At 45.3% G+C, this 26,863-nt stretch overlaps 1 protein-coding gene across 1 annotated transcript in view; it reads right to left on the reverse strand.

Annotated features, from left to right (window-relative positions):
- Positions 1–378: 378 nt before the first annotated feature.
- The window catches only part of vezt (vezatin, adherens junctions transmembrane protein), a 120,361-nt gene continuing 93,876 nt past the window's right edge, over positions 379–26,863 (reverse strand). The window contains exons 7-12 of the mRNA XM_038810923.1: positions 22,381–22,528; positions 20,772–21,103; positions 19,018–19,211; positions 8,937–9,037; positions 7,772–7,979; positions 379–1,925 (exon numbers count right to left, since the gene is read on the reverse strand). Coding sequence (XP_038666851.1) covers positions 1,378–1,925; positions 7,772–7,979; positions 8,937–9,037; positions 19,018–19,211; positions 20,772–21,103; positions 22,381–22,528 — 1,531 coding nt within the window. The 3' untranslated portion in view covers positions 379–1,377. The remainder of the gene's footprint in view (positions 1,926–7,771; positions 7,980–8,936; positions 9,038–19,017; positions 19,212–20,771; positions 21,104–22,380; positions 22,529–26,863) is intronic.

The raw sequence follows: 26,863 nt of genomic DNA on the forward strand, positions 1-26,863 counted from the left end.
TAGGCTTCAATGAAGTTACTATGAAAAGCCCCTAGTCGACACATTCTGGCGCCTGTTCGGATAATCAGCCCAAGCCAGGATATTGTCCGGGTCTTGCTGGTCTTCAGTATCTGAGGAGTCACAAATGTTGTTGAACATGGTGCAATCATTAGCGAACATTCCCACTTCTGCCCTTATGATGGAGGGAAGGTAATTGATGAAGCAGCTGAAGATGGTTGGGCCTAGGACACTACCTTGAGGAACTCCTGCAGTGATGTCCTCGGCTATGATGAATAGCTTCCACCAACTACTACAAGTTGGGTGGTTTTTACTCCTACCCCTCTGTAGCAGTTTAGTACTGACCTCTTGGTGTTCAAAAGAATGACTGGAAAGACTTGATCTGTTTTGAGGGCCTTTATTGTGTGATCTGAATTAAAGGCAAATCCATAAATGTACATTCATAAGTACAGTGCACAGAGTGAAGCCCGCAGACCTTCAATCTGGCTGAGGGAATTGATGAGGTACTTTGTGACTTTAAAACAGTAAACAGCGCAATGCTGGAGGCCAAACCAGTTCATACTTATTTTTGAAAAAGATAAAAACTAAACAAAGCTTTTATAATCATAGAATCATAGATAATCTTGTTGGTGAGAAGATGAAGCAGAACCATCTTTTAAAAAAATATATATTCTTGGGATTGTTCACTGGTGTGACTTGCAGTTATTCCCATCTTGAGTTCACAGTCGTAACCAAGTGGCCTGCTCAGCTCTTTCAGAAAGCACAGCAATACGTTCACTTTCACGGTCACTTTTACTGCTACCTGATTTTGATTTTATTTCCAGAGTTTTAAAATGGAATTCAAACTCTCAAACTGCCAGAGTGGTCTTTGGATTAGTCTGTGTAACTCATCCAGTAACATGATTACTCTTAGAGGTATTGTGGCGTCAGCTGCTGTACTCAACACTTTTTTCACTTGGTACACCATCACTGTTCAAATGCAGCATGATGGGGAGTATTTTGTATCATTGGGATTATGTAGAGTAGTGTGCCTGCCTCTTAGAAGGCTCATGCATAGGTCCAAAGGAATTGTAACCGACTTCCCTAGAACCTGTCACTCAAATCCTTCACATGAGGTAAGGGCACAGGGACTAAGAAGAAACAATGCAACTAGTTGCTGAATAGGTAGGTCATTCTATGTTTCAGTAGCAGCCAAGTGTGCCAGTCACCATAGAGAACCCTCATTGTTTATAGTGAAAATTCACACAGCGCAGTAGACGTTAGACACTTTGCTGAACAAAATGTTTCACTGCCCTTGTTACAGCGAGTACTTTCTGCATCACAGCACTGACCTGCTTTTAAATAATAAATAAGGCTTTCCGTACTCCAGTCACTCTGTATTTACTGAGTTCCAGGATTTACACTTTCAATGTCTTTATCTGTAGTAGCATCATCATCCTCTTCTCCCTCCTCATCATCATCCCCAAAAGTCTGTTCTGGTAAGCAAACAAAGCTGTGTGAAAGAGCGGCAACCTGTGCTGCCAGCGCTGAGGTAAGGTGGAGGGAGACTGTCTCATGTCCTTCGGTTAGTCTCAGTTTAACAGCTGTCTGCAGCTGGTCAGACGCAGCTGGATGTGAATTTTCTTGCTCTTCTATGGAATGGTCTGCTGTCTCTGAGCAGCAAGCCGATCTACCTACCCCAGCGATTCCAGTTGTGTCACTTGGATCGGTGTCTTTGCTACGATTCGGAAGTACATCTATGCAGTCTGGTCCTATTGATGGGCAACATTCTTTGCTATCCTTGAAGACGTGTACCTGATTGACATCTGCCTGATGGAAGCTGTCTTCACAAGCCTTCTGACCTTGCTCATTTGCATTCACCTCCTGCCATTCCACTGGGACTCTCTCCAGCTGTGTTAAATCCACAGATGAAATAGTTTTCAGGGCAGCTATAAAAAAAGTTTTGAAGCATGCCATGGTTAGTTAGATTATCAGGTTGAAAGATGACAAAGCCTATTAATGAACACAGCATGTTGGTTATTTTATGTTAACTCTGAAAAATGCAGCTGTCTTGTTCATTTGTCACATCCCTTTCCTTCTTTTTAATTACTCACATTACAACCCTCGAATTCCTTTAGCTTAAGCAATGACAGCTTTAGAAATGACTGGAGCCCACTGCTAGAAACAGAAATTAGATCCCAAATAACAGAATTGAGAGCTGGTAACATAGCTGATCCACCTGCTTGAGTTTTCCTCACTATTCAAATGAAACAACATCAGCTGTGGCTCAGCGGAAGACACTCCTGCCTCTAAACCGGAGGGTCAAGGGTTCAAGCCCCACCCCTGAAAGTTGAGCAGCCACTCCAGGTTTCCACTTCACCGCAATATTAAGAGTGTGCAGCACTATCCAAAATGCTATTGTTTGGATACAAACATACTAATTTTGAGCAAGAGTAGGCCATTTGGCCTCTCGAGCCTGCTCTGCCATTCAAAAGATCATGGCTGATTTGATTGTAATCTCAACCCCACGTTTCTGCCCACCCCGATACCCTTTCACTCCTTTGTTAATCAAGAATCTATCTAGCGCTGCCTATTCATAAAGATTCTGCTCCACTGGCATTTGAGGCAGAGAGTTCCAGAGACTCACGACGTCAGAGAAAAAAATATTTCTCATCGCTGTCTGAAATGGATTACTCCTTATTTTTAAACATTGACCCCCTCATACTAGATTCTCCCACAAGAAGAAATATTCTTTACACATCCACCCTGTCAAGACCCCAAAGGGTTTTAATCAAGTTGCCTCTTTCTCTTCTCAACTCCAGCAGCTACCAGCCTGGTCTGTCCAACCGTCCTGAATAACCCCCCCCCCCCCCCCCCCCCCCCCCAGGAGTTAATCTGGTAAATCTGAGATAGTAAACCCTTTTTTCATTCATGGGATGTGGGCATTGCTAGCTAGATCAGCATTTATTGCCCAACCATAAGTGCCCTTGGGGAGGTGGTGGTGAGCTGGTCTTCTTGAACCGCTGCAGTCCCTGTGGTGCATCCAGAATCAGAATCTGGGGGATTCTGATCACCCAGTGACAGTGAACTAACAGTGACATATCCTGATACAGGCTGAGACACTAAATCAAGGATATCCCCTCTCAGATGCAAGGATCCCACAGAAGAGTTCTCCCTAGCGTCTCTCAGCTAACCTTACTAAAAGTGAAGATAAATAAATTAACTTGGGCTGGGGACAGTGGAGAGTCCTGTGTGGGTGGAGAGGGGGGGGGAGGGGGGGGGGGGGGGGTCCAGTCTGGGTCTTTACAACAGTTACCCAGAAGTTAGAAGAGGTTTAATTCTTCTAACTTTTTCTGAGTAACTATTTGTGTAACCCTGTCAGAATCATCCGAAGTTTGCAACTTAAAATCGCATTTTCGGCTGGTTCCCAGCACAGCGCAATTGCCAGAGAAAGTTTGTACTTCTGGGCGATTGGTGTACATACCCTTACCTGTGAAGTTCCAAGGTGGTGGGATCCCAACTGCATATTTGGGGTACCCAAATAGGGAACTCGGAAGTTACGGTTCGTTGTTATTCACACTTGCATTAGAATGATATAGCACTCGAGGGTCACGGAGGATCCTGTTTGCTCTGGCTTTTTGAATGATAAATTCTATTTGTCCTATTCTCTGCTCATTCTTCACATCACTACTTTCCTTTCCTGTCATAATGCTAATTACTCCAATACTAGATTTTTCTATAAAAAAGGGCATTTGCCTAGTTCCCAGGTGGGAGCACCATCACAAGGACTGCGGTTGGTGGAGGAGGCTGCTCATCACCATCTTCTCAAGGCAAAGTAGTGGCAGTAACTGCAACTGTGCCAGCATCAACTGTGACTAATTATTATGATCCCAGTTGATGTTATAACTGTACGGTAAGATCCCAGAAGGGACCGCTGGCTCAAATAACTTAAAAAAAAACATGGAGGAAGATAGTCACAGGACCGCTAATTAGTTTTAACAACAAGAAAAAAAACATTAAACATGAAAAAAGTGGATGATTCAATATGCTTTTACTCACCCCCCCCCCCCCCCCCCCACCCCACCCCCACAATTTTAACAATTACACACAGGTTTTAGGATTAACGTGGATTGCAAAGTATATCTTAATCTACATTGGTCATAGTAAATCAAAGTCCCTTTTAAGCACACAAGATGACTGTGGGCAAATACACTCTTCACTCTGATCCCCAAGTGAACATTTGTGGGTATCTCCTCAGAACCCCCCAGATGATTGTCATGTGAAAGTTTCCAAACTCCACTCTCAAAAACATGCTTTAAAATCTTTGCTCTTAATTATGCTTTCCCTTAGTGGTTTACATTCCAAAATCCAGACCAGATTTTCCAAATAACCCTGTTAAACAAAGCTTCCGCACCACTTTTAACAGCTAATCCAGTCCAGGATTTGACATCAACCTCTAAGATTTATTTGTCTTTATTGCTGTGCAAACTGCTCACAATTGCTTTAACTCTCGATTCCCAGACTGTATTAAAAGGGGACCAGGCATTTGATTTGACTTTGAAGGCTGCCGCCCCACTTAAAATCGGGTTACTACAATTGTCCCTTTAACTCAGAACACTGTGTTTACACTTCCTTTAATTCTTTAAAAAATATATATTTTTATTAAGATATGTGAAAATTTTTATAAAAATAACATAGACAATGACATCAACATGGTATAATAAACATTCCCCCCCATCTCAATCTTCACACACCCCAACTATAAAACATCATCTCCCCCCCCCCCCCCCCCCCCCCCCCAGAATACTGCATCTGCTGATGTTTTAATTTTCCCCGAGAAAGTCAACGAACAGCTGCCACCTCTGGGTAAACCCTAACATTGACCCACTTAGGCAAACTTTATTTTCTCGAGACTGAGAAACCCAGCTATATCACTAACCCAGGTTTCTACACTCTGGGGCTTCGACTCCCTCCACATTAACAAGATCTGTCTCCAGGCTACCAGGGAGGCAAAGGCCAAGATGTTGGCCTCTTTCGCCCCCTGAACTCCCGGCTCTTCCGACACTCCAATGATCGCTACCGCCAGACTCGGCACCACCCATGTTTTTAGCAAAACCCTGCCGAAACCCTCTCAGCTTCGGGCAAGCCCCAAAACATGTGGACATGATTTGCTGGGCTTCCCACGCACCTCGCACACCTATCCTCTACCCCGAAAAACCTGCTCATCCTAGCCGCTGTCATGTGTGCCTGGTGGACTACCTTAAATTGTATCAGGCTGAGCCTGGCACATGATGAGGAGGTGTTAACCCTGCTGAGGGCTTCCGTCCATAGACCTGCCTCTATCTCTCCTACTAGCTCATCCTCCCACTTGCCCTTAAGCTCCTCCACTGGAGTTTCCTCTGCCTCCGAAAGCTCCTGATAAATATCTGAAGAGAATATCTGAGAGAATATACCTCTCCCATCCAGGTACTGGAGACTACTCTGTCCTGTATCCCCCGTGGCGGCAGCAGCGGAAAGGCCAAAACCTGCTTTCTCAGGAAGTCTCGCACCTGCAAATACCTAAACCCATTCCCTCCTGGCAATTCAAATTTATTCTCCAAGGCTTTCAAGCTGGGAATAAATAGATCCCCCATCCTTCTAATTCCTGCCCTGTGCCAACTCCGGAACCCACCATCCAGCCTACCTGGTACAAACCGATGATCATTATAAATGGGGGTCCAAACCGATGCTCCCTAAACTCTCTTATATCTCCTCCATTGCCCCCAGATTCTCAGAGCCGCCACCACCACCGGACTTGTAGAGTATTGGACCGGCGAGAACGGAAGAGGTGCCGTAATCAGTGCTCCCAAACTGGTATCTTTTGCATGACGCTGCCTCTATCCGCTCCCATGCCTCCCCCTCCCCCACTACCCGCTTCCTAATCATGGCTATATTAGCCTCCCAGCAGTAATTGCAGAAGTTCGGCAGCGCCAACCCACCCTGCCCCCGACTGCGCTCCAGCAACACTTTCTTCACTCGCGGGGTTTTACCTGCCCACACAAAGCCCAAAATAACCTTATTCACCCGCTTGAAAAAAGGCCTTTGGGATGAAAATGGGGAGGCACTGAAAGACAAACAGAAATCTGGGGAGGACAGTTATTGTCATGGTCTGTACCCTCCCTGCCAGTGCTAGCGGGAGAATGTCCCATCTGTCAAAGTCCCCTTCCATTTGTTCTACCAACCGGGGTAGGTTTAACTTGTGCAGTGCCTCCCATTCCCAGGCCACCTGGATTCCCAGATATCGAAAGCTCTTTCTTACCATTCTAATTGGCAGCTCTCCCAGTCCCTTCCCCTGTCCTCTTGCCTGGATCGCGAACATCTCGCATTTCCCCATGTTCAACCCCAGTAGGGGCTGTTTAGCTCACAGGGCTAATCGCTGGCTTTGAAAGCAGACCAAAGCAAGCCAGCAGCACGGTTCGATTCCCGTAACAGCCACCCCGAACAGGCGCCGGAATGTGGCGACTAGGGGCTTTTCACAGTAACTTCATTTGAAGCCTACTCGTGACAATAAGCGATTTTCATTTCATTTCATTTCAATTTATACCCCGAAAAATTGCCAAATTCCCCCAGGATTCGCATTACTTCCCCCATCCCCTCCAACGGGTCTGAAATATACGTAAAGCGAGACCCGGTGCTCCACATCCCCCCGAACCAGCCCTTTCCAGTTCCAAGAGGCTCTTAACGCTATGGCAAATAGCACTATGGCCAGAGCAAGCAGTAATGGGGGAAAGGGGGCACCCTTGCCTCATCCCTTGGTGTAGTTTAAAGTACCCCGACCTCAGCCGGTTCGTACGCACACTCGCTACTGGTGCCTGATTAGAGCAACCGCCGTCAATAAAGCCCTCACCAAACCCAAACCTTCCCAGCGCCTCCCACAGGTAATTCCACTCCACCCGATCAAAAGCCTTCTCCGCATCCAATCTACCACCACCTCCACCTCCTCTCCTTCTGAGGGCATCATAATAACATTTAAAAGCCTTCGAACATTGGCCTTGAGTTACCTTTAATTCTTTTGATTAATATCTAGGTCTCTGTTCTCTTAACTCCACTAATCCTAAACATTCTTCCTGTCCTAATTCCCTGGTTCTCTGGGCTGTAACTTGTACTTCAGGGAGCCTGCCTCTTTGTAGTTCCTGTCCTGTCCAGTCTTTCTTCTGGCAGAGTTGAAAGATGTTCACTCCCCGAGGTCCTGACTCCAAGTGCTCACAAATTAAGCTAAAGCTTAAAAGCTTCTTACAAGGCCCCAGTTGCTAATCAACACCCACATGCTTATGCCTTTTATTCATTCTTCCTATTGTAGCCTTCTCTGAGCACAATAAAAACACAGTTGGAACTTAACCAATCTCCACATACACACAGATACACAAACACCTTTGTTCAGCATGAATCTATCTATAGGTTTACCCTTCCAGGTGCGGAAACATTAAATTAACCCACTTAGAACTATACCTTATTTCTAATGTTTACCAATGCAAATATAAATCTCTTAAAACTACCTTTGTTTTCCTAACATTATCGCAGTCAAAATCCCCCGCATTCTCTCCCTAACAGCACTGTGTGTGCACCTACACCAGATGGGCTGCAACAGTTCAAGAAGGCAGCTTCTACCACCTTCTCAAGGCAATTAGGGATAGGGAATAAATGCTATCCCTAGAACCTAGGGAGTTATGCCGACATTCCGTAAATTAATTTTAAAAAAATCTCATAAACACTGATAAAAGCTTACCAACTCAACAGGGGTAACATTATTGCTCACCGTGGTCATTGAATAGTAGCTGTTTCCACTTCTGCCTCTCCAGCTCGGAGGCCTTGAATCCCAACACACTTTTCAGTTCCTGAAGCATTCTCCTGGATTCCTCCTTCTCTCGCTTATCCTTTTCTCGCTCCTCTGGTGACAAGTAGTTAAAGCTGTCCCCTCTAAACTCTCCATCCGAGTCAGATTCTTCGACATAAGCCTCAAGTTCCTTGAGACAGAGAGAGAGAAAAAGCAACAGTATGTCTCAGCTGGCAGATTTAAACATGATGTAATATCAATCAGACTAACCACAGTTTAGTAAAATAAAATATATATTCCATCTTCACTGGCCTCGGTGTTGGGAAGAAATTTGGCTCTTGTCTGCAAATGTAAAAGTTGTAAATCTAGAGAAATTGGCATATGAAAGATGGCAGGTTTAGTCTGCTCTGAAATTTCCTGAGTGTGGACTGTGGTAGCAAAGATACTGTCAGGATCCAATGTATGAAAATGGAATTACATTGCTGTTCCCAGTCTGCTTGCCTCCTATTTTTCTGGGTGACTTGCCTTCTCTTCAGCTGTTCTAAAAATAATCTGCAATGAGCCGGGGCAAGAGTTTGAAAGAAACACCACACGTACTGGTACATAGCATGCAGTCACTACTCTGTCAGTTCACTACTCTAGAAAGGTTCTAGGTTCACACCATGAAGGGAAGCTTCCGCTCCGGGGTTCTTCAAGCTGCGAGTGCCTCACCTGATAACTGGCAAGCAAAATCAAAATAAATACTCTCACTTCAGAATATTTTTGTACATTCTGAATTTGTATATCTGTCCTACTCTTGCTCCTAAGTCTCCATACATTAGAACTAAAAGCAATATGATTTGTGTCTAGTTGAGTTGCTGGTGATGAGATATTAATTGTATTCTTTAAAGTTGCCAACAAAAGCAACTTATAATTAACATCAGATTTCACTTTCAGCTATAGCAGAGGTCGGATATGAATAAACAAACTTTTAAATCAGAATTCCGTAACCTTAAACTTTGGACAGAAACGTCCTTCGAGTCCCTCTGCACCATAATCCACAGGATGGGAGATGTAAGCAGAGTTTCCACTACACTTTCAAAACAGTAACAGTAGTGGAGTAGGCACCTGCTCTTCAGAAAATGAGTCTGTGCATACATGTTCTTACCTGCTCTTCAGGGACTGGATCCTGATCTTCTATCTGCACAACAGATTTTGCTGAGGGTTTCCAGGTAGGAGGCACATTATAGTCTTGTGCCACAGGTTTGCCTACAACAGAAACAAAAAAAATATCAGTGGAGAAAACCAGTACTTGCTACGACACCCTGAGAAAGTGTGCGGTTAATTCCAGCCCCACTCGTCCCGGAGTCACAACACAAGTAAATTAACCAATAATTCTTATAAAAATACCCAAAGTCTGGCCTTTGGCTGCCCAATAACTACAGTCACCAGGTTTATATGTTTAAACACGATTACTGTTTCTTTATAGCAGGAGCTATCATGAAATATGCAATAAATACAACTGCAGAACAACAAGCTATTACCGACTACCCACTTTAACTGCCTCACCCTCTATCCACACACACAAGGCAGACAAACAGAGATGGGTGGAAAGGGATAAAAATAATAAGGATGATAGTCAAAAGAGAAGTCTTTGCTTCAGATGGTGGATCTTCAGCACACTTTCTTCACAGCATACTTGCTGGTTTAAATCTCTGGTTTGCAGCCGGTAATAGTCTTTTTTGTAGAGTCATTCATTCAGGGTCCTTGTAGTTTGGAAAATTCAGTACACACAGTCAGCAGGCTTTCTGGAGAGACACCTTGGGCTGGGTTCTCCCCTACCCGGCGGGGCGGGGGGTCCCGGCGGGATGGAGTGGCGTGAACCACTCCGGCGTCGGGCCGCCTCAAAGTTGCGGATGTCTCCGCACCTTTAGGGGCTAACCCCTAACCTTGACGGGGTAGGCCCGCGCCAGAGTGGATGCCGTCCCGCCGGCTGGCGTTGAAGGGCTATGGCGCCTCGCCAGCCGGGGCCAAAGGGACTTTGCCAGCCGGAGGAAGTCCGCGCATGCGCGGGAGCGTCAGCGGCTGCTGATGTCATCCCCACGCATGCGCAGGGGAGGGGGTCACTTCCGTGTCGGCCATCGCGTAGTCTATGGCTGATGCGGAAGGAAAAGAGTGCCCCCACGGCACAGGCCGGCCCGCAGATCGGTGGGCCCCGATCCCGGGCCAGATCGGCCCGCGAGGAGCCCGCCAGTCCTGCCGGTAAAAGAGGTGGTTTGATTGACGCCAGCGGGACCGGCATTACAGCAGCGGGACTTCGATCCGGCCCGGGCCAGAGAATCACCGGGGGGGGGGGGCGCCGACTGGCGCGGCGTGATTCCCGCCTCCGCTGAATATCCGGTGCCGGAGAATTCGGGAGACGGCGAGATTCACGCCGGCCCCCAGCGATTCTCTGGTCTAGCAGGGGGTTGGAGAATCCAGCCGCTTATTTCTCATCAAACTGGGCCTTCAGCTCGAGATTCGCCTTCTGGCCTATATCTTTATGGGGAGACACCTTATTTCAGCTCAGGGTTTGACTTCAGCCTCTGCAGTATCAAGAGAATATCACCCAGACTTGCTGGAGAGAGTCAGCTCCCCACAGTGACCTTCTGGAGAGGATTAGTTAGATCCTTTTGGAGATAGCTAGTTAGATTTCTTCTTACAGGCTGCCAGAATCAAAACTGAAACCAAACTGGAAGCTTGTGACTCTGAAAACATTCCAGTGGGATCAGATCCAATCACCACCAGTTAATGGACAGAGCACAGGCCTTTGGGCCAATTCATTGGCCACCAGCCAAATCTATCAAATCGGGTCATCACTGAGGACACAGAGGATACAATCACAGACTAAAGGGATGATCTTTTAAAACCGAGATGAGGAGGAATTTCTTCAGTCAAAGAGTGGTGAATCTGTGGAATTCTTTGCCGTAGATGGCTACAGAGGCCAAATCACTGACTGTCTCTGAGACAGAGATAGATAGGTTCTTGATTAATAAGGGGATCAGGATTTATGGGTAGAAGGCAGGAGAATGGGGATGATATCAGCCATGATTGAATGGCGGAGCAGACTCGATGGGCCGAGTGGCCGAATTCTGCTCCTATATCTTATGGTTTTATGATGCCGGCCAGCCTTCAATCATCAGTCTAAATCAGCATAGCCTTCTGGATTCTTCTGTTTGAATTAAAGGCACACGCCACTGCTTCCTTCTGCTTGAATTAAAGATACAGGCTGTCTAAAAGGCACATACCCATAAATCAAATGTAACAGCAAAAATAAGAGAAAGGGGAAATAATGGAAATAAACAAGAAGAACCTTACATACTGTTTAACATTTCATCAGCACCCAGATTTGCAGAAGGCCATGTTAAGAAATGATTGCAAAACAATAGCATGTTGAGTTTTAGATTGTATGATTTTACACTGCCTTTTTTAAAAACAAAGTGTTAAGTTTATGTTAGTTAAAATAGATCGATGACGCCTCCAGTTAAGAATTGTTAATGAAACTGCATCTACAAAGTGCTGGTGATCTCACTCAACAGGAGTGCAATGAGAAACCTCAGAAATCCAAACTGCTTTAATATTGAACATAAACAAATACCAGAATGTTACATATTTGTGATAATACTTTTTACAGTTTCCTATATATAATACATTCAGGTAAGGTCATAAAATTCTAAGACTAAACATGACTGTCCAAGATTTTTAACAAACTATGTAGCCTAGAAAACATACTACTGAGAACAAAGAGTGTACTGTACAGATGGATAGGCACTGATGTTCTGGTTTAGTTTGCTTTTAGTGGCCACTAAATGTGGAGTACTGATGAAACACAGATGAGTATCTGCAGAGGAAATGTAAAACTCAGTTCATAATACACTGCTCTTGCTGTTAGCGGATTGAAAAAAATAACATACAAACATACTTGAAGGATAAATATTTCATTTCGCATTCCAGAAGCAATGTAGTTCTGTAATTTAAAAAATAACAGAGGCCAGCATCCCGAGTTGCTCCGAGAAGCAGCTGATGCAGCTGAGTATTTCCAGTTGGCTTTACCCTAATTTATGCGCCACTCTGTATACCTCACGCCCAAAACTGCACATAGACAAGACTGACATGTTGTGTGCATTTTAAATCTCACACATACTCCTGAAAACAAAATTATACTTTATACGTCATTATTATGTGGCTGCTGACACTCCAATTATTTGTTATATCGCCAGACAGAATCCAGAGGCATAACTACCAGCATTTGCCAATTTAAGGCAGAAGACAAACCCAAACAAAGCAGGATCTTTAATTAGTTGAGTGTAACTGCTGCCCCAGACAATAAATCTTAAACAACACTTCCAATTGTCCATTATCCTTCAGCACAGACTGGGTACTTATCTTTCTCACAGTTTCCTCTGAACAGTATTCTTTATTGTTGATTTCCTTAAGAGACTTACAAATAGGGAATGTCTGGGGAAAATGGGTGCCCTTTCACCTCTGGAGACCGAGGTTCAAATCCAGCCCAGACTTCCGGGATGAAAGTTTTCCCTCTCTTGAAAACTCTAAAGAGTTTAAGTGAACACGGGACAGCCTCAACTCAGTTCCTGTCGGGTGCAAGTCTAAGGAATGCATAGATATTTGCCAACAAACTATTAGTCTCATTCAGATATACTGGAGAGATATGGGCATGGAAGCATCGCACTGCTTCTTAAAGGATAGCCTTCTGAGACTGGTGTTGAGATATGAAGGGACAACTCACCTTTACCACTTGATGCACTTTATGTTAAAGGGTGCTTCATTCCCCAAACACTGACTCCTCCCATCTCAATAAACATGAAAGTCACCCAAATGATTACTATTAATTTCAGGGGCTGGATTCTCCACCCTGCTGCGCCACATTTCTGTTTTACCCCGCTGGTGGGATGCTCCGTTACGCCGGCTGATCAATGGGGTTTCCCATTGTGGGGCAGCCCCACACCACCAGGAAACCCCCGGGCTACTGGCAAAATGGAGCATCCGGCTGGCGGAGAATCCAGCCCCCAATATCCAAATGAGATAAATCCAATATTGGATTCAAAAGACCCTGGGCGCGATTCTCCGCAAATGCGGAGAGTCGTAAAGGCTGCCGTGAAACTGGCCGTGTTTCACGGCAGCCTCCGCGCCCCCTCCCGGGACCCGATTCTCCCCCCCGGGCGGGGCTAGCAGCACCATCCCGTGAAGCACGGCATCGCTGGCTTAGCGACCATCGCTAAGCCCGCGCGCCAAGCGTCACGGCGGCTGACGCGCACGATGACATCAGCCGCGCACGCGCGGGTTGGACGGCTCCAACCCGCGCATGCGCGGATGACGTCATCACGCATATGCGTCAAACCCGTGCATGCGCGGGCCGTCATGCCCCTCAGCCGCCCTGCGGACTGATCCTGCGGGGTGGCGGAGGAGCAAAGAGTGCGCGGGTGTCGGACCCACTGCCCGCGATCGGTGCCCACCGATCGCAGGCCCATGCCACCCTTGGCACGGCCATAGTGCGGCCGTGCCAATCGGTGCCATGGTTGTCCGGGACAGCACTTTGCGGCCGTTTTCACGAACGGTGAGAGCAGGTGTGTTTGCGTTCGTGAAAACGGCCGTAAAGGCCTGGGAATACGGCCCATCGGCCTGGGGAGAATCGCTGTTCGCCGTAAAAAACGGTGAGCAGCGATTCGTGTCGTGGGGCGGCCGTGTTGGGGGGGGGGGGGGGGGGGGGAGAATAGCGGGAGGTCGGGAAAATGTCGGGAAGGCCCTCCCGCTATTCTCCGACCCGTCGTGGGCAGCGGAGAATTGTGCCCCCTATTCTAACTCATCATGATGGTTCTACAAGTTTTCCCACAAGGTTAAAAACTCCTAGCATTAATTTAACTTAGAACTGTAAGAGCAGAACATTGACTGAGGTTCAAACTAGCAGAAGGCCAATTTAGGAGTAGACAATCCGGAGTGATCAACACATGTACCGGAATCCCAGAGATGGCGGTAGTGAAAACCTTGGATTCTTTTAAGATCAATTTGGATACTTTGCTGGTTGGGGGAGGGTGAAGAGGACTTTTGGGAATATAATAGTTGTATTAGTTTCTCAGTGGTTGACATCTTAACTTATGGATCCCATAGATTTCAGCAAAGCCTCTGACAAGGTCCCACATGGGAGACGTATAAAGGCAAATGCACATGGGATACAGAGTAATTTGATAAGGTGGATTCAAAATTGGCTTAGTGTAGGAGATAGAGGATGGTGGCCGAAGGCTGTTTTAGTGACTGAAAACCTGCGTCCAGTGGTATACCACAGGGACCTGCGCTGGGTCCCCTATTATTCGTCATTATATCAATTACATAAATGACTATGTGGGACGTAGGATCAGTAAGTCTGCGGATGACACAAAGATTGGCTGGGTGGTTAACAGTGAGGTTGAGTGTCTTGGGTTACAGGAAGATATTAATGGGATCAAATGGGCAGAAACGTGGCAGCTGAAATTTAACCCTAAAAAGTGTGAGGTTATATAGTTTGGAAGGAGTAATCTGACAAGGAAGTATGCAATGTATTCAATGAACGGCATGACACTAGGACGTTCTGTGGAACAAAGAGACCATGGCATGTTGGTCCATTGATCTCTGGAGGCAGAAGGGCAGGGTAAAAGACATATGGGACACTTGCCATTATCAATTGAGGCACAGATTACAAAAAATACAAAAACATGTAGGAGTTGTATAGAACTTTGGTACTGTGTGCAGCTCTGGTTGCCACATTATAGGAAGGATGTGATTGCACTGGAGGGGGGGTGCAGAGGCGATTCACCAGAATGTTGCCTGGGTTGGAACCTTTAAGTTATGAAGAGAGGTTGGATTGGCTTGGGTTGCTTTCATTGGAGCAGAGAAGACTGAGGGGCGGCCTGATTGAGGTGTACAAGATTATGTGGGGCATGGACAGAATGGATAAGGAGCAGCTGCTCCCCTTAGTTGAAGGGTCAGTCACAAGGGGACACAGGTTCAAGGTGAGGGGCAGGAGGGATGGAGGAATTTGAGGTAAAACCTTTTTACCCAGAGGGTGGTGACGGTCTGAAATGCACTGCCTGGGAGAGTGGTAGAGGCGGATTGCCTCATATCTTTTAAAAAGTACCTGGGTGAGCACTTGGCATATCCTAACATTCAAGGCTATAGGCCAAGTGTTGGTAAATGGGATTAGGTAGGTAGGTCAGGTGTTTTTCATGTGCCGGAGCAGACTCAGTGGGCCCCTTCTGCACTGTGATTCTGTGAACTGCATTCAGAAGCAACCTAGCAAGCTACTCAGTTATATAAAACCATTTGCAGACTGTGGCAGTTCAAGAAGGAGACTCAGCACAACTTTCCCAGGGCAACACATTATGTGCTGCCCTTGCCAATAACGCCCACATCCCGAGAATATATATATATATTTAAATCAACCTCTCTCTAAACAATGTAGCACATTCTTCCCCTAGTTCCGAAAAAAAGTTCTTATCATTTTGTCATGTATGCATCAATGGAGGCAAGATAAACAAAACAGAACTCACACAACACTATTGGGAGAACTGGGTGGAAGCTTGCCAAACTTTTTTTGAAAGGCGTTCCCTTGACAAAATTTGCAATTGGGAAAATAGGTTGCTTTAAGTCTGGTGGGAAAAGTCTGAAAAGTCACATATTCATTCTGCGCCTCAGTACAAATAACCCGCTCAGGTTGTGGAATTTCTTCTGCTTCTTGCTATTCATTGGAAATGCCGTGTTTATCCAGGTTTTCTGCTCCATAACCCAGAAGTTGACAAAATTGAATCAAGCAGCCAAACTGTGTCTACATGTCTCTGAATTGGGCCCAGATGGTGACTACACTGTAAGCATCACAGTGACCCAAGCCACTTATGGGTGGCCTGTTCAGGTTGTTTGCCAATGGAAACAGGGAATAGAATATTTTGACTGTTTCCACTTCTGTCTGTCATTATAAACTAGATAAGGCCTCCTCCATACCATGCCTTGATTCTGGCCCACACACTAATAAATGAAGGAAAACAAATCCACAAACAAAGAATGTACCAGAAAGAAATCTAGGGGGATAGATAGGAACACAAGAACAGGCGGCTATTCAGCTCCCAAGCTAATGTGAGATCATCGTTGTTCTTATCTCAACTTAATTCACCACATGATTAAATATCTGTTGAAATCCTTGCCTAAGAAAATCTACCAATCTTCAGTGAGAACATTTTCTATTGACTCCCAACCTCAACTGTACTTTCTGGGAGTTAGGTGGGAGATGGAAAAGGGAGGTCCAGACAAGTGCGAAATGTTACCTGGCATCATTTCTGAATGACCGTGTTCTCATTTTAAGGTTTAGCCCAACCAAAGGAAATAGTTCCCCTTTGTCTACCATATCAAATCCATTATAAACTTAAGTACAAGTCGAGTCAATGCAAACTATCTTCATAATTTAACATTGGCAGCATCATTCTGCTGAACCACTACAGCACGGTAGCACAGTGGGTAGCACGGTTGCTTCACAGCCCCAGGATCCCAGGTTCGATTCCCGGCTTGGGTCACTGTCTGTGCGGAGTTTGCACGTTCTCCCTGTGAGTGCGTGGATTTTCTCCAGGTGCTCCCATTTCCTCCCACAAGCCCTGAAACACACGCTGTTAGGTAATTTGGACATTCTGAATTCGCCCTGTGTACTCGAACAGGCGCTGGAATGTGGCGACTAGGGACTTTTCACAGTAACTTCATTGCAGTGTTAATGTAAGCCTACTTGTGACAATAAAGATAATTTTTATTATATATGTTTGACATTTTGGGGCTGACTGTCGGGTGTTACCAACTCTTCACCCAGACTTACAGGTCACTCTTGGTCTGTTCAATTCTGCATACAAGAATTCTGATCTTACGTGTTGCCGAAACAAAACTCATAGTAAGCCATACCTGGCCAGACAAATATTCCACCTCCCATCCATGTCGAAGGAGACACTCTGGAATGTGACGAACACTTTCCATCCCTCTCTCAGAAAGTCACCAATGGCCAACCGTGGTAGTTCAGTCTACTAAAAACTACAGCAGTATTTGATAACAAAGACAAGTCAACAAAGATCCTTCAGTACAGAACAGTTGTCTTCAGCACATTCCTGTACTGCAGCGAGACCTCGACTGTGTACTAGTGACACAGAGCACTGGAGAAATTCTATCAGCAATGACCTATGGGTCGAGAATCGGTCTGTTCGGTCATGTGAAGGTCCATGGCAGAAACCCATGAACCTGACTGAATATCATCCTCAGTTCGAGCAACAATGACGACCCAGAACTGAACACAATTGGGAAGACAGATCAAGTCTAACCAGAGCTTTGGAGAACAGATAAAGAAGGAAGTGGATAAGACACAAGGAAAATTAATAAAGACATTACAAGGTAAAAGAGTGGTGACACAGATTCAGAAAACAGTTGTAGGGGATTACTAGGAGAAAGAACAATACTATAGAAACACTAGTTTTTATATATAACCAATTCTGCTTCCATTCAATATCTATATTTCCTTCCAAAAAATTTACTCTGCTTACTATTTACACAATAATGGTCTGTACACGATTATATTTTATTGACCAACCAGTTGTATTCAATCAATTCTTGGACACAAGTGAAATAACAGCAGCAAAGCCATGCAAAGCGGCACACCATTGGTGAGTCCCTGGACAAAGCAAATGGCTGTTGGAGATTTAAGGGTGCTTTACCAGTTTTCTGTACATCAATTCTGGCCGGCTTAAAGCATTGTCATCACCAGCATGCAAAGCTAATGGATTAGTGAGCAGGTATGATTCACCAACATGGGGCATGGTTGTATTTTTACTCAAGGTTTTTTAGCCTACAAGTCCCCATAGTTGAAGAATTGAGGTATAGCGTCCATGTCCATGAAAAGTTCTCAACCACAATCTGGGCAGCTAAATTCTGGTTGGCAGGTTGTAGAGTTGGAGATGATAGAGTAATTTATTGAAGCAAGGCTGCCCAGGCTTCATGTCATCAGATTGGTAAGGAAGAAGCCAAAGGAATCAGGAAAGATTGATCATATTGGTTGTCTCACAGGGAGATGCCCTATTTTGGACAGAACAAACCTGTTCTGGACAGAACAAACCAAGTGGTTCCAGAGTGTTGTCACTAATGGATAGAAAAGTGCACGCACAGTACCCGTGATTCTCCTCTGAGTCTCCTGTTTGATCCAAGATCCTACCTGATGCTGTGGAGTCTATTAATAGCATGTGATTAACTTAAATAGGAGGAATTCAGAACAATGAGGAGAGATTATGTTTATTGGCATTTTTCAACTGCTGCTATAATTTTTAAAAATCCTTAGAAAAATCGTTGTTTCCAATTTTGCTAACTTGTCTCTAATTAACTTCAACAATGGGAGAAGAGAAAGGAACTGTGACAGACAGGGCGGTGGCAATGAAGTGGTGCCCAGACACAAGGTGAGGATGAAGATAGTTTCAACTTTTAAAATGTGGAAGCTTCTTTCAGTCAGTCGCTTTCCAATGATTTGAGTTCATGCTGAATGTTTAAGTACTTTACAACTGAAATGCCTTTAGTTCAATAAAAATCTACCTTAGGGGCTGCATCTCACTGGCACGGAAAGAACTATCAGTAGCTGAAGTGGTATGACGCGAGTTCTGTTGTTTAACAGACAAGCAAGGATCATGACACATGCTGCAGCCACACATGCCTGGTGTTGTAGTTTTAAATTAACTTCAAGGAGATTAAATGGGATTTAAGTCATAGTTCATTTGGAAGGCCATCATTCATTCCTATTAACTTGGCAAACACATTACACACACTCTATTGTAGAATATTGCAAAGGTTAAAAAAAAAAATTTGCGAGTTACTCATTCTAAACATCAGCTTCCTGCTCTGTTTCACTGTGTGCAGAAACACTTTCCTATTTCAGGAACAATTTGCATTTATACAGTGTCTTCAACAAAGAAAAGCCCCAAAGCAAATTGCACAAATAGGCAGTAGGAAATGTAGGGTGAGCCAGGAAGGGAGAAAGCAAGATGGTAATTGAAATTTAATTGAGGAGGTGTGCTTTGAGAAGGTTTATTAGTGGAGAGGGGTGGAGCAGTTTTGGCAGGAAGTGTCCAAGTGCTGAGACCTCTGCCTTATTCTACACATATTAAATACATAGCCACCAACTTTGCAGTTCAGGCTTCTTTTTGTAATATTACCTTTGTTGCCGACAGTCTTGTGCATTAGTTTATCCACGAGATTGCTTGTCTCATCCCAGCAGTTTATACTTGCCTCCATGTGTGGCTGGATCGATTTGAGCTTCTGATCCACACCACTGCATACTTCCTGTGTTGTTTCATGCTGTTCCTGGGATTCAAAGAGTTTTTCCAGATAATCCTCTAAAGTAATAACCCTGTATGTCAAGAAGGCATTGGATGTATTTTGTTACATACTTACAAATCACAAAACAGCTCAAGAGATAATAAAACAATTAACTATTATGCTGTTGAGTAAAGAAACTTGGTTTAGAACATAGAACAGTACAGCACAGAACAGGCCCTTCGGCCCTCAATGTTGTGCCGAGCCATGATCACCCTACTCAAACCCACATATCCACCCTATACCCGTAACCCAACAACCCCCCCTTAACCTTACTTTTATTAGGACACTACGGGCAATTTAGCATGGCCAATCCACCTAACCCGCACATCTTTGGACTGTGGGAGGAAACCGGAGCACCCGGAGGAAACCCACGCACACAGGGGGAGGACGTGCAGACTCCACACAGACAGTGACCCAGCCGGGAATCGAACCTGGGACCCTGGAGCTGTGAAGCATTTATGCTAACCACCATGCTACCCTGCTGCCTACTGGCAGCTTTTTTCTTATTTTGAATTGTTAAAGATCCCAGCATATATGAACTGAACTAATGGTTTCAAGCTTACTCTTTCCCAAAATGTTTTAAATCCTGCTCCAAACAACAATTTTTAAAAATAAATTTAGAGTGCCCAATTCATTTTTTCCAATTAAGGGCCAATTTAGTGTGGCCAATCCATCTATCCTACACATCTTTGGGTTGTGGGAGCGAAACCCACGCAAACACGGGGAGAATGTGCAAACTCCACACGGAGAGTGATCCAGAGCCGGGATCGAACCTGGGATCTCGGTGCCGTGAGGCGGCAGTGCTAACCACTGCGCGCCGTGCTGCCCTCAAACAATTTTTAATGTTGAATCACCTGAGATTCTATTATTGTTGCAGAATACTGCTTCAAGTTAATCAGCACAGACCTGTAATCAGACATAGTGGCCGGGATTCTCCTCTAACCGGTGGGGCGGGGGGTCCCGGCGTGTTGGAGTGCCGTGAACCACTCCGGTGTCGGGCTCTTTGGAGGCCAAGCCCTCACACTGAGGGGCTAGGCCCGCGCCGGAGTGGTTCCCACTCCGCTGGCTGTCGTGAATGGCCTTTGGCGCCACGCCAGCTGGGGCCGAAAGGACTTCGCCGGCCGGCGTAAGTCCGCGCATGCGCCGGAGCGTCAGCGACTGCTGACGTCATACCGGCGCATGCACAGGGGAGGGGGATTCTTCCGCCTCTGTCATGGTGAAGGTGAAAGAAAAAGAGTGCCCCCACGGCACAGGCCCGCCGGCCGATCGGTGGGTCCCGATCGCGGGCCAGGCCACCGTGGGGGCGCCCCCCGGGGTCAGATTGCCCCACGCCCCTACCCCCCCAGGACCCCGGCGCCCACCCGCACCGCCAATCCTGCCGGTCAGGTAGGTGGTTTAATCCACGCCGGCGGGAGAGGCCTGTCAGCGGCGGGACTTTGGCCCATCGCGGGCCAGAGAATCGCCGCAGGGGGCCCGCTGACCGGCGCGGCGCGATTCCTGCCCCCGCCGAATCTCGGGGGGGCGGAGAATCCCGACCGGGATACCAAATAATAATAGCACAACAGTATTTCTGTAAAATGCATGAACTTACTCATTCAACAGTGCTTTAAGGTGGAGCTGCAGACTACGCACTACAGTATATACATTCTTCATCTCCCTTGATTGTTGTTTGGTCTTAGTTGGGACTTCCAAATTAGAATGGTGCTGTGCCTGCAAGTATCTATGGAAGTCATAGCTGCGTTTCAACTCTTCCAGGCAAGTAGTGAGAACGAGTGGTACATCGTGGGTTACTTCTGCAAACACATGATGTGCCAAGTGCTCTGGATTAATATGAAGCTTGTGTGGGGCCTGGGTTGGAGACAGTAACAAAGCCAGGCGTCTGAAGAACTCTGAGCTTTGACCCACCCAAAGCTGAAACAGTACCTGTATGCAGAAAGAATTGTACCTTTGTGATAAACTTTTATTAAACATGAAAGGACCCATTAAAATTAATACTAATTCCTGGTCTGTATATCCAAATTATTTTTCCAAGGACTTTCATGCAACAGGGATAATCATTTAAACAGGGGCAGTCGTCTCATAATCACGAGAAGAGTTTTTGTCTATCCCCTATTTCTTCCAATTGCAAATAGGTCCTGCACCATCATTTATTTCAAACATTTCATTAATAATGAAAATAAGGAAGGGTTGAGTTTATCCCACTTGTGGCCTTTATAATTCACCTTCGCACATCCATACAAAATGGTTCATCAGGAAATGCACTGCTGCTTCCCATCCTTTATTATACTTGCAGGATGTTATTTTATGGTGTTTTTTTTCTTCTCTTTCCTCTCTGAGTGGATGACAGAAAGATTGAGCATGTGTGCCTCCTCTTCTGATTCTCCCTTCCTGCGGGTTAATTACTTGCCCTTTGATTGGCTTTTTTTATTTTTGTCACCAAAGAAACTTGGGACGGACAAACCCCTGCTTTGCAACTTTACAGCACAGGCTGCTGGGAGCTCCACTGTATCCTTCAAGGCATTTATATATGAGTAGATGGGAACATCACTTGCTGAAATCACACATAGTTGGTTGTGCAGAAAGATAAGTGCAACTGAAAACAGTGCCTGTGACGGAAGGAGTACTGATAAAGCCCTATCTGCGGTATTAAAGATGCTTCCACTCTGGGAATAAAACACTCAATTCTCCATTAAAGTTCATCTATTTAGAAATATTAGATGGGACATTATGTTATTGTTTTCATGAACCTTTGATTGGAAGATACATCTCCATATTACATATACAATAGGGGCTGTTTAGCACACTGGGCTAAATCGCTGGCTTTGAAAGCAGACCAAGACAGGCCAGCAGCACGGTTCAATTCCCGTAACAGCCTCCCCGAACAGGCGCCGGAATGTGGCAACTTCACAGTAACTTCATTGAAGCCAACTCGTGACAATAAGCGATTTTCATTTCATTTCATTGTGTACACAGCACAGGAAATCTATTTGGATCAACTGCTCTATTCTGGAGTTTATGCTCCACATGAGCCTCACTTAATCTAACTTCACCAGCATATCCTTCTGTTCCTTTCTCCCTCATGTACTTATACAAAATCTCCTAAAATGCAGAATTTGCATTTAATAAACATTAATTTCTAAATGTTTTACTTTGCTCAAGTACAAAATCCCTTTTCTATCGTATATTGCAATGCTCCACACCTTTAAGGGTCTGAGACTGTAACCATCAGTCAGCTCCTGAATCTCCTCATCAGATACGACTTCCTCGCCGAGTCCCATGCCAAGCTCTTTTAATGGGATTGCGGAAAGGTAATTGGTCACATTATCAATTTCAGAGTTCAGAGGATAGGTTTAATAATAATTAAGGCATAATATTGACTCAATGGCAGGCTGTTTGCACTTATTCATGTCATACCAGATTAAAGAAACAAATCATAGCAGCATATTCTGATTTAGCTCATATAGATCGATTTATATACGATGCTTTATTTGAAAGAACATGCAAGTATAATGCCGTGTCCAGCAATGCCGGAATCGCGAAACACGATTGGATAGCGAATGGTGTGTGAGGCGAAAATCAAGGCCGGCGCCGGCGTCCAAAGGAATGCCTTGCTCGAGTGCCTCTACAGCAACGTGGACATCCCAATTGTACAGTAAACAGTGTTGGCATATTAACGGGCATGCTCCAGTATTCTCCGGGCCTCCCACGAATGCTCCAACTTCGCCAGAAGGAAGTATCGAGAGTGAAGTTCACTTGTGATATTTAAAATTGGGAAACAGGTGCTGTGGCTGCTGAGAAGTGGAGTTAGGTCATGTTCCAAGAGGCACGACCATGGGCTGTCGGTCCTGCCGCTGGCGGGGGGTGGAGGGGTGCATCTGTCAGGGCCGGGAGGAGTAATGGAGGGGAGGGGGCGTGTATGGGTGTGTGTGTGTGTGTGTGTGTGTGTGTGAACAGGGGATGGGCCATAGGGACCCCTGGGACTGGGGTGTCCAGGCACGGACTTCCATTGCTGCGACCTGCAAGGCAGCCATCTTGCTGTGCACCCCATTGACCGCCCACCATGGCCATGGTTGTGCACAGCGACACTGGCCGTATGGGTGGCCCCCCCTCCCATCCCCTCCGCCTCAGCCACCACCAGGAATCACGCTTCCGCAAGCATACCACTGGCATGGGTAGTGCCAACCACCTGTACCCCTGCCGGTAGAAGTGGGTTCCGGGCCAGAGTCCCACCTGGTGCAGGGCACAGATACAGCTAGGGGTGCGGTGCGAAAGTAGAGTGCCAGGGGTGGGTGTGGGGATGGGACCTGGGGGTCATGAATCGGTGGTGTCATAGGCAGCATCAGTGCTTAGTCTGTCAAAAGGAGAATCCCGGCCAATGTGTTTAGGAAAAAAAAAAATCAGACATTATAAGACTTAGACCTTTGGTCTATAACATAAAATGAAATTAGCTGATAATTGACATTACGGTGAGGCTACAATCCGCTCAAAAACATTCAGTTTTAAAACAGGAGTGCAAGAGTTAGAAAGAACAAAGACTGAGCACCATAATTAGTAAACCAGGGCATAAGGTTTCAGGGCAAATAACAACTCTGCAATTTTTACAGGGCATTGTAGCAACATGGAACAATATTACTCCTAAAACAGGAAAATACCTGTCTTTTTCCCCCTTCTATGGTTAGTAACTGGAGGAATACATGGCTTTCAAATCCTCGCATTTTTTAAAGACGCGTTTTTAAAAATTTGTCTCCATATTTAAAGAGCCCCAAAGAACAACTTTAGTCTGCAGATGTAGCTCAAATGTTGAAATTAAAACAGAAACTGCTGGAAATTCTCAGCAGTAGCATCCATGGAAACAGACAGAATTAAAGTTTCAAGTTGATGATCTTTCCTTCAGCATTTTCTGTTTATATTTCAGCATCTGCAGCACTTTTTCTCAAAGGGTGAATTGAATGAGAGAGTTAATTACTTCAGATCAATTCAGTTAAAATTAGTACAGCAGTAGTGTAGAAATTCAGCTCTCCAGGAATTAACAAACCAGTTAGTCTTTTAAATTGGTAACATAAAATGAGTGAATATATATGTAATGTGAACATTATGGTTGATCTTTTTAGAATAGAATAGAACATTACAGCGCAGTACGGGCCCTTCGGCCCTCAATGCTGCGCCGACCTGTGAAACCATCTGAAGCCTATCTGACCTACACTATTCCATTTTCATCCATATGTCTATCCAGTGACCACTTAAATGCCCTTAAAGTTGGCGAGTCTACTACTGTTGCAGGCAGGGCGTTCCACACCCCTACTACTCTCTGAGTAAAGAAACTGCCTCTGATATCTGTCCTATATCTATCACTCCTCAATTTAAAGCTATGTCCCCTCGTGTTTTTAGGAGCTCAACGAAGGGTAAACAGGTTTATTTTCCTTTAGTCCTCCAGTCACAATATTATCAGTTCATCTGACAGTTTCTGGTGGGCTTTCATTAACCCCAATAAGGTGTAAAGTAATGGGATAATGCCACCTTGGTATAGTTAGTTGCTGAAAACAGGAGTGGCAAAATCTTTGAAAAGGAAACAAAAAAATCAGTTTTTTGGTTATGCTATATACTAATGAATTTGGCATCCACAATTTTGAAGGAATTTCTTTTCAAACTGAATCATCTTTTCCAATTGATAGATATGAACATATGAATTAGGAGGAGTAGGCTATTTGTCCACTCAAGCCTCTTCTGCCCTTCAATAAGATCACGGCTGATCTGATGGTGGCCTCAACTCCACATTCCGCCTACCCCCGATAACCTTTGACTCCCTTGTTAATCAAGAATCTATCTACCTCTACTTTAAAAATATCCCCTAAAAATTTATTCTCATCTCCGTCTAAATTGGGAGATCCCTTGGGCGCGATTCTCCGCCCCCACGCCGGGTGGGAGAATAGAGGGAGGGCCTCCCGACATTTTTCACGCCCTCCCGCTATTCTCCCCCCCACGCCACGAATCGCCGCTCGCCGTTTTTTACGGTGAGTGGCGATTCTCCGAGGCCGATGGGCTGGGCCTTCACGCCCGTTTCAACACGGCAGCAAACACACCTGCTCGCTGCCGTCGTGAAACGGGCGGCAGATGCCAGTTTGGGGCAACTGGGAGCCCGATTGGCACGGCAGTACCACGGCCATGCCAAGGGGGGCCGTGCGTCCATAACGGACGCACTCTTTTCCCTCCGCCGCCCCGCAAGATAAAGCCGCCACGTCTTGCGGGGCGGCTGAGGGAAAAACCGCCAACTGCGCATGCGCGGGTTGGCGTTGTCCAACCTGCGCATCCGTGGCCGACATCATCGGCCGCGTCAGCCGGCGTGACGCTTGACGTGCGGCCTTGACGACCGTCGTAGCCCCGCCCGGGGGGAGAATCAGTCCCGGAAGTGGGCGTGAAAGCTGCCGTGTGTCACGGCCTGTCCCACGGCAGCCTTTACGATTCTGCGCGTTTGCGGAGAATCTCGCCGCTTATTTTTAAACTGTGTCCCCTCGTTTCAGTCTCTCCCAGGAGGGAAAATATCTTTCCAGCATCCACCCTATCGAGTCTCCTCAAGATCCTAAATGTTTCAGTGAGATCACCTCTCGCAATCTTATAAACTCTAATAGGTACAGGCCCCGCTCGCCAACCATTTCTCATAAGATAACTCTCTGTGTCATCCCAGGGATCAGTCAAGTGAACCTTCTCTGACAGCAGATGACTTATTTGCTACAATTGGCTACAATTGCATGTTGTTAAAATTATGATAATTTACAGCTCAACATTGGCCATCTAAATTTTTGGAAAATCCTGGAGCTGAACAAGAGTATAAGATGAAGAGGATTTTAAGAAAATTAAAAATCCCAAGCAGGCAGATACTATATTGTACAACTAAATAGAAATATGCATAGCAAAATCAATGAAAATTTGACACTTCCAACTGATCTGCTACTGCATGACTGAGATAACTACACGTCGTTGGACTTAACTTTAAAGCATACTCATGCTACTTTGCAATAAGAACTCTGTCAAGACCTTGCTTCTATCTGGAATATTGAACATTATCAATATAGAACTAGAATATGGTGATTGATAGTAAGGTTTTAGATGTTGTCTTACCCTGAATTTACTTTCATGTTTATGAGGTCTTCCAAGCAGGTTAACAGTAAACATTTGCAACACTGTGTTATATTTGCAATAACCACTAGCAATAACAATATAATTGAGTTAGTTTAAGAACATCTATTCATCCCAATGATATCAAACGCAAAAATATAATTTGCCAGACACAAATGGCAAATTCCAATTCAATTCTTCCTATTAGATGTTTGATTCTCTACTCTTTAAGGCCCATACTGTAAGACTTGGTGCGAACGATGGTAACTGTAGTTCTAAACAGCATCGTCTTTGTCAAGATCCTGGTATTGCTGACTTAATACCATGGTGAGAACTGAATTGAAAGTCTGACAGGAAAAATTAGATTTGGATTTCTCATCTACGTGATGGATTATAAATTTGATGCCGCTGGGTTCGGGAAACTGTCACAGAGAAAGCCCACACCCGACTCCATCACTTTCAGGCCAACTAGGAGGGCCAATAAGTGTGACTTTGTCATGTCATCTACATCCCGAGTAGAAAATAATTTTAAAATTGTGTATAATGGATCTCACTATTCAAGATAATAAT

This window comes from Scyliorhinus canicula, chromosome 11, assembly GCF_902713615.1.
Source record: "Scyliorhinus canicula chromosome 11, sScyCan1.1, whole genome shotgun sequence".
Lineage (NCBI taxonomy): Eukaryota > Metazoa > Chordata > Chondrichthyes > Carcharhiniformes > Scyliorhinidae > Scyliorhinus > Scyliorhinus canicula.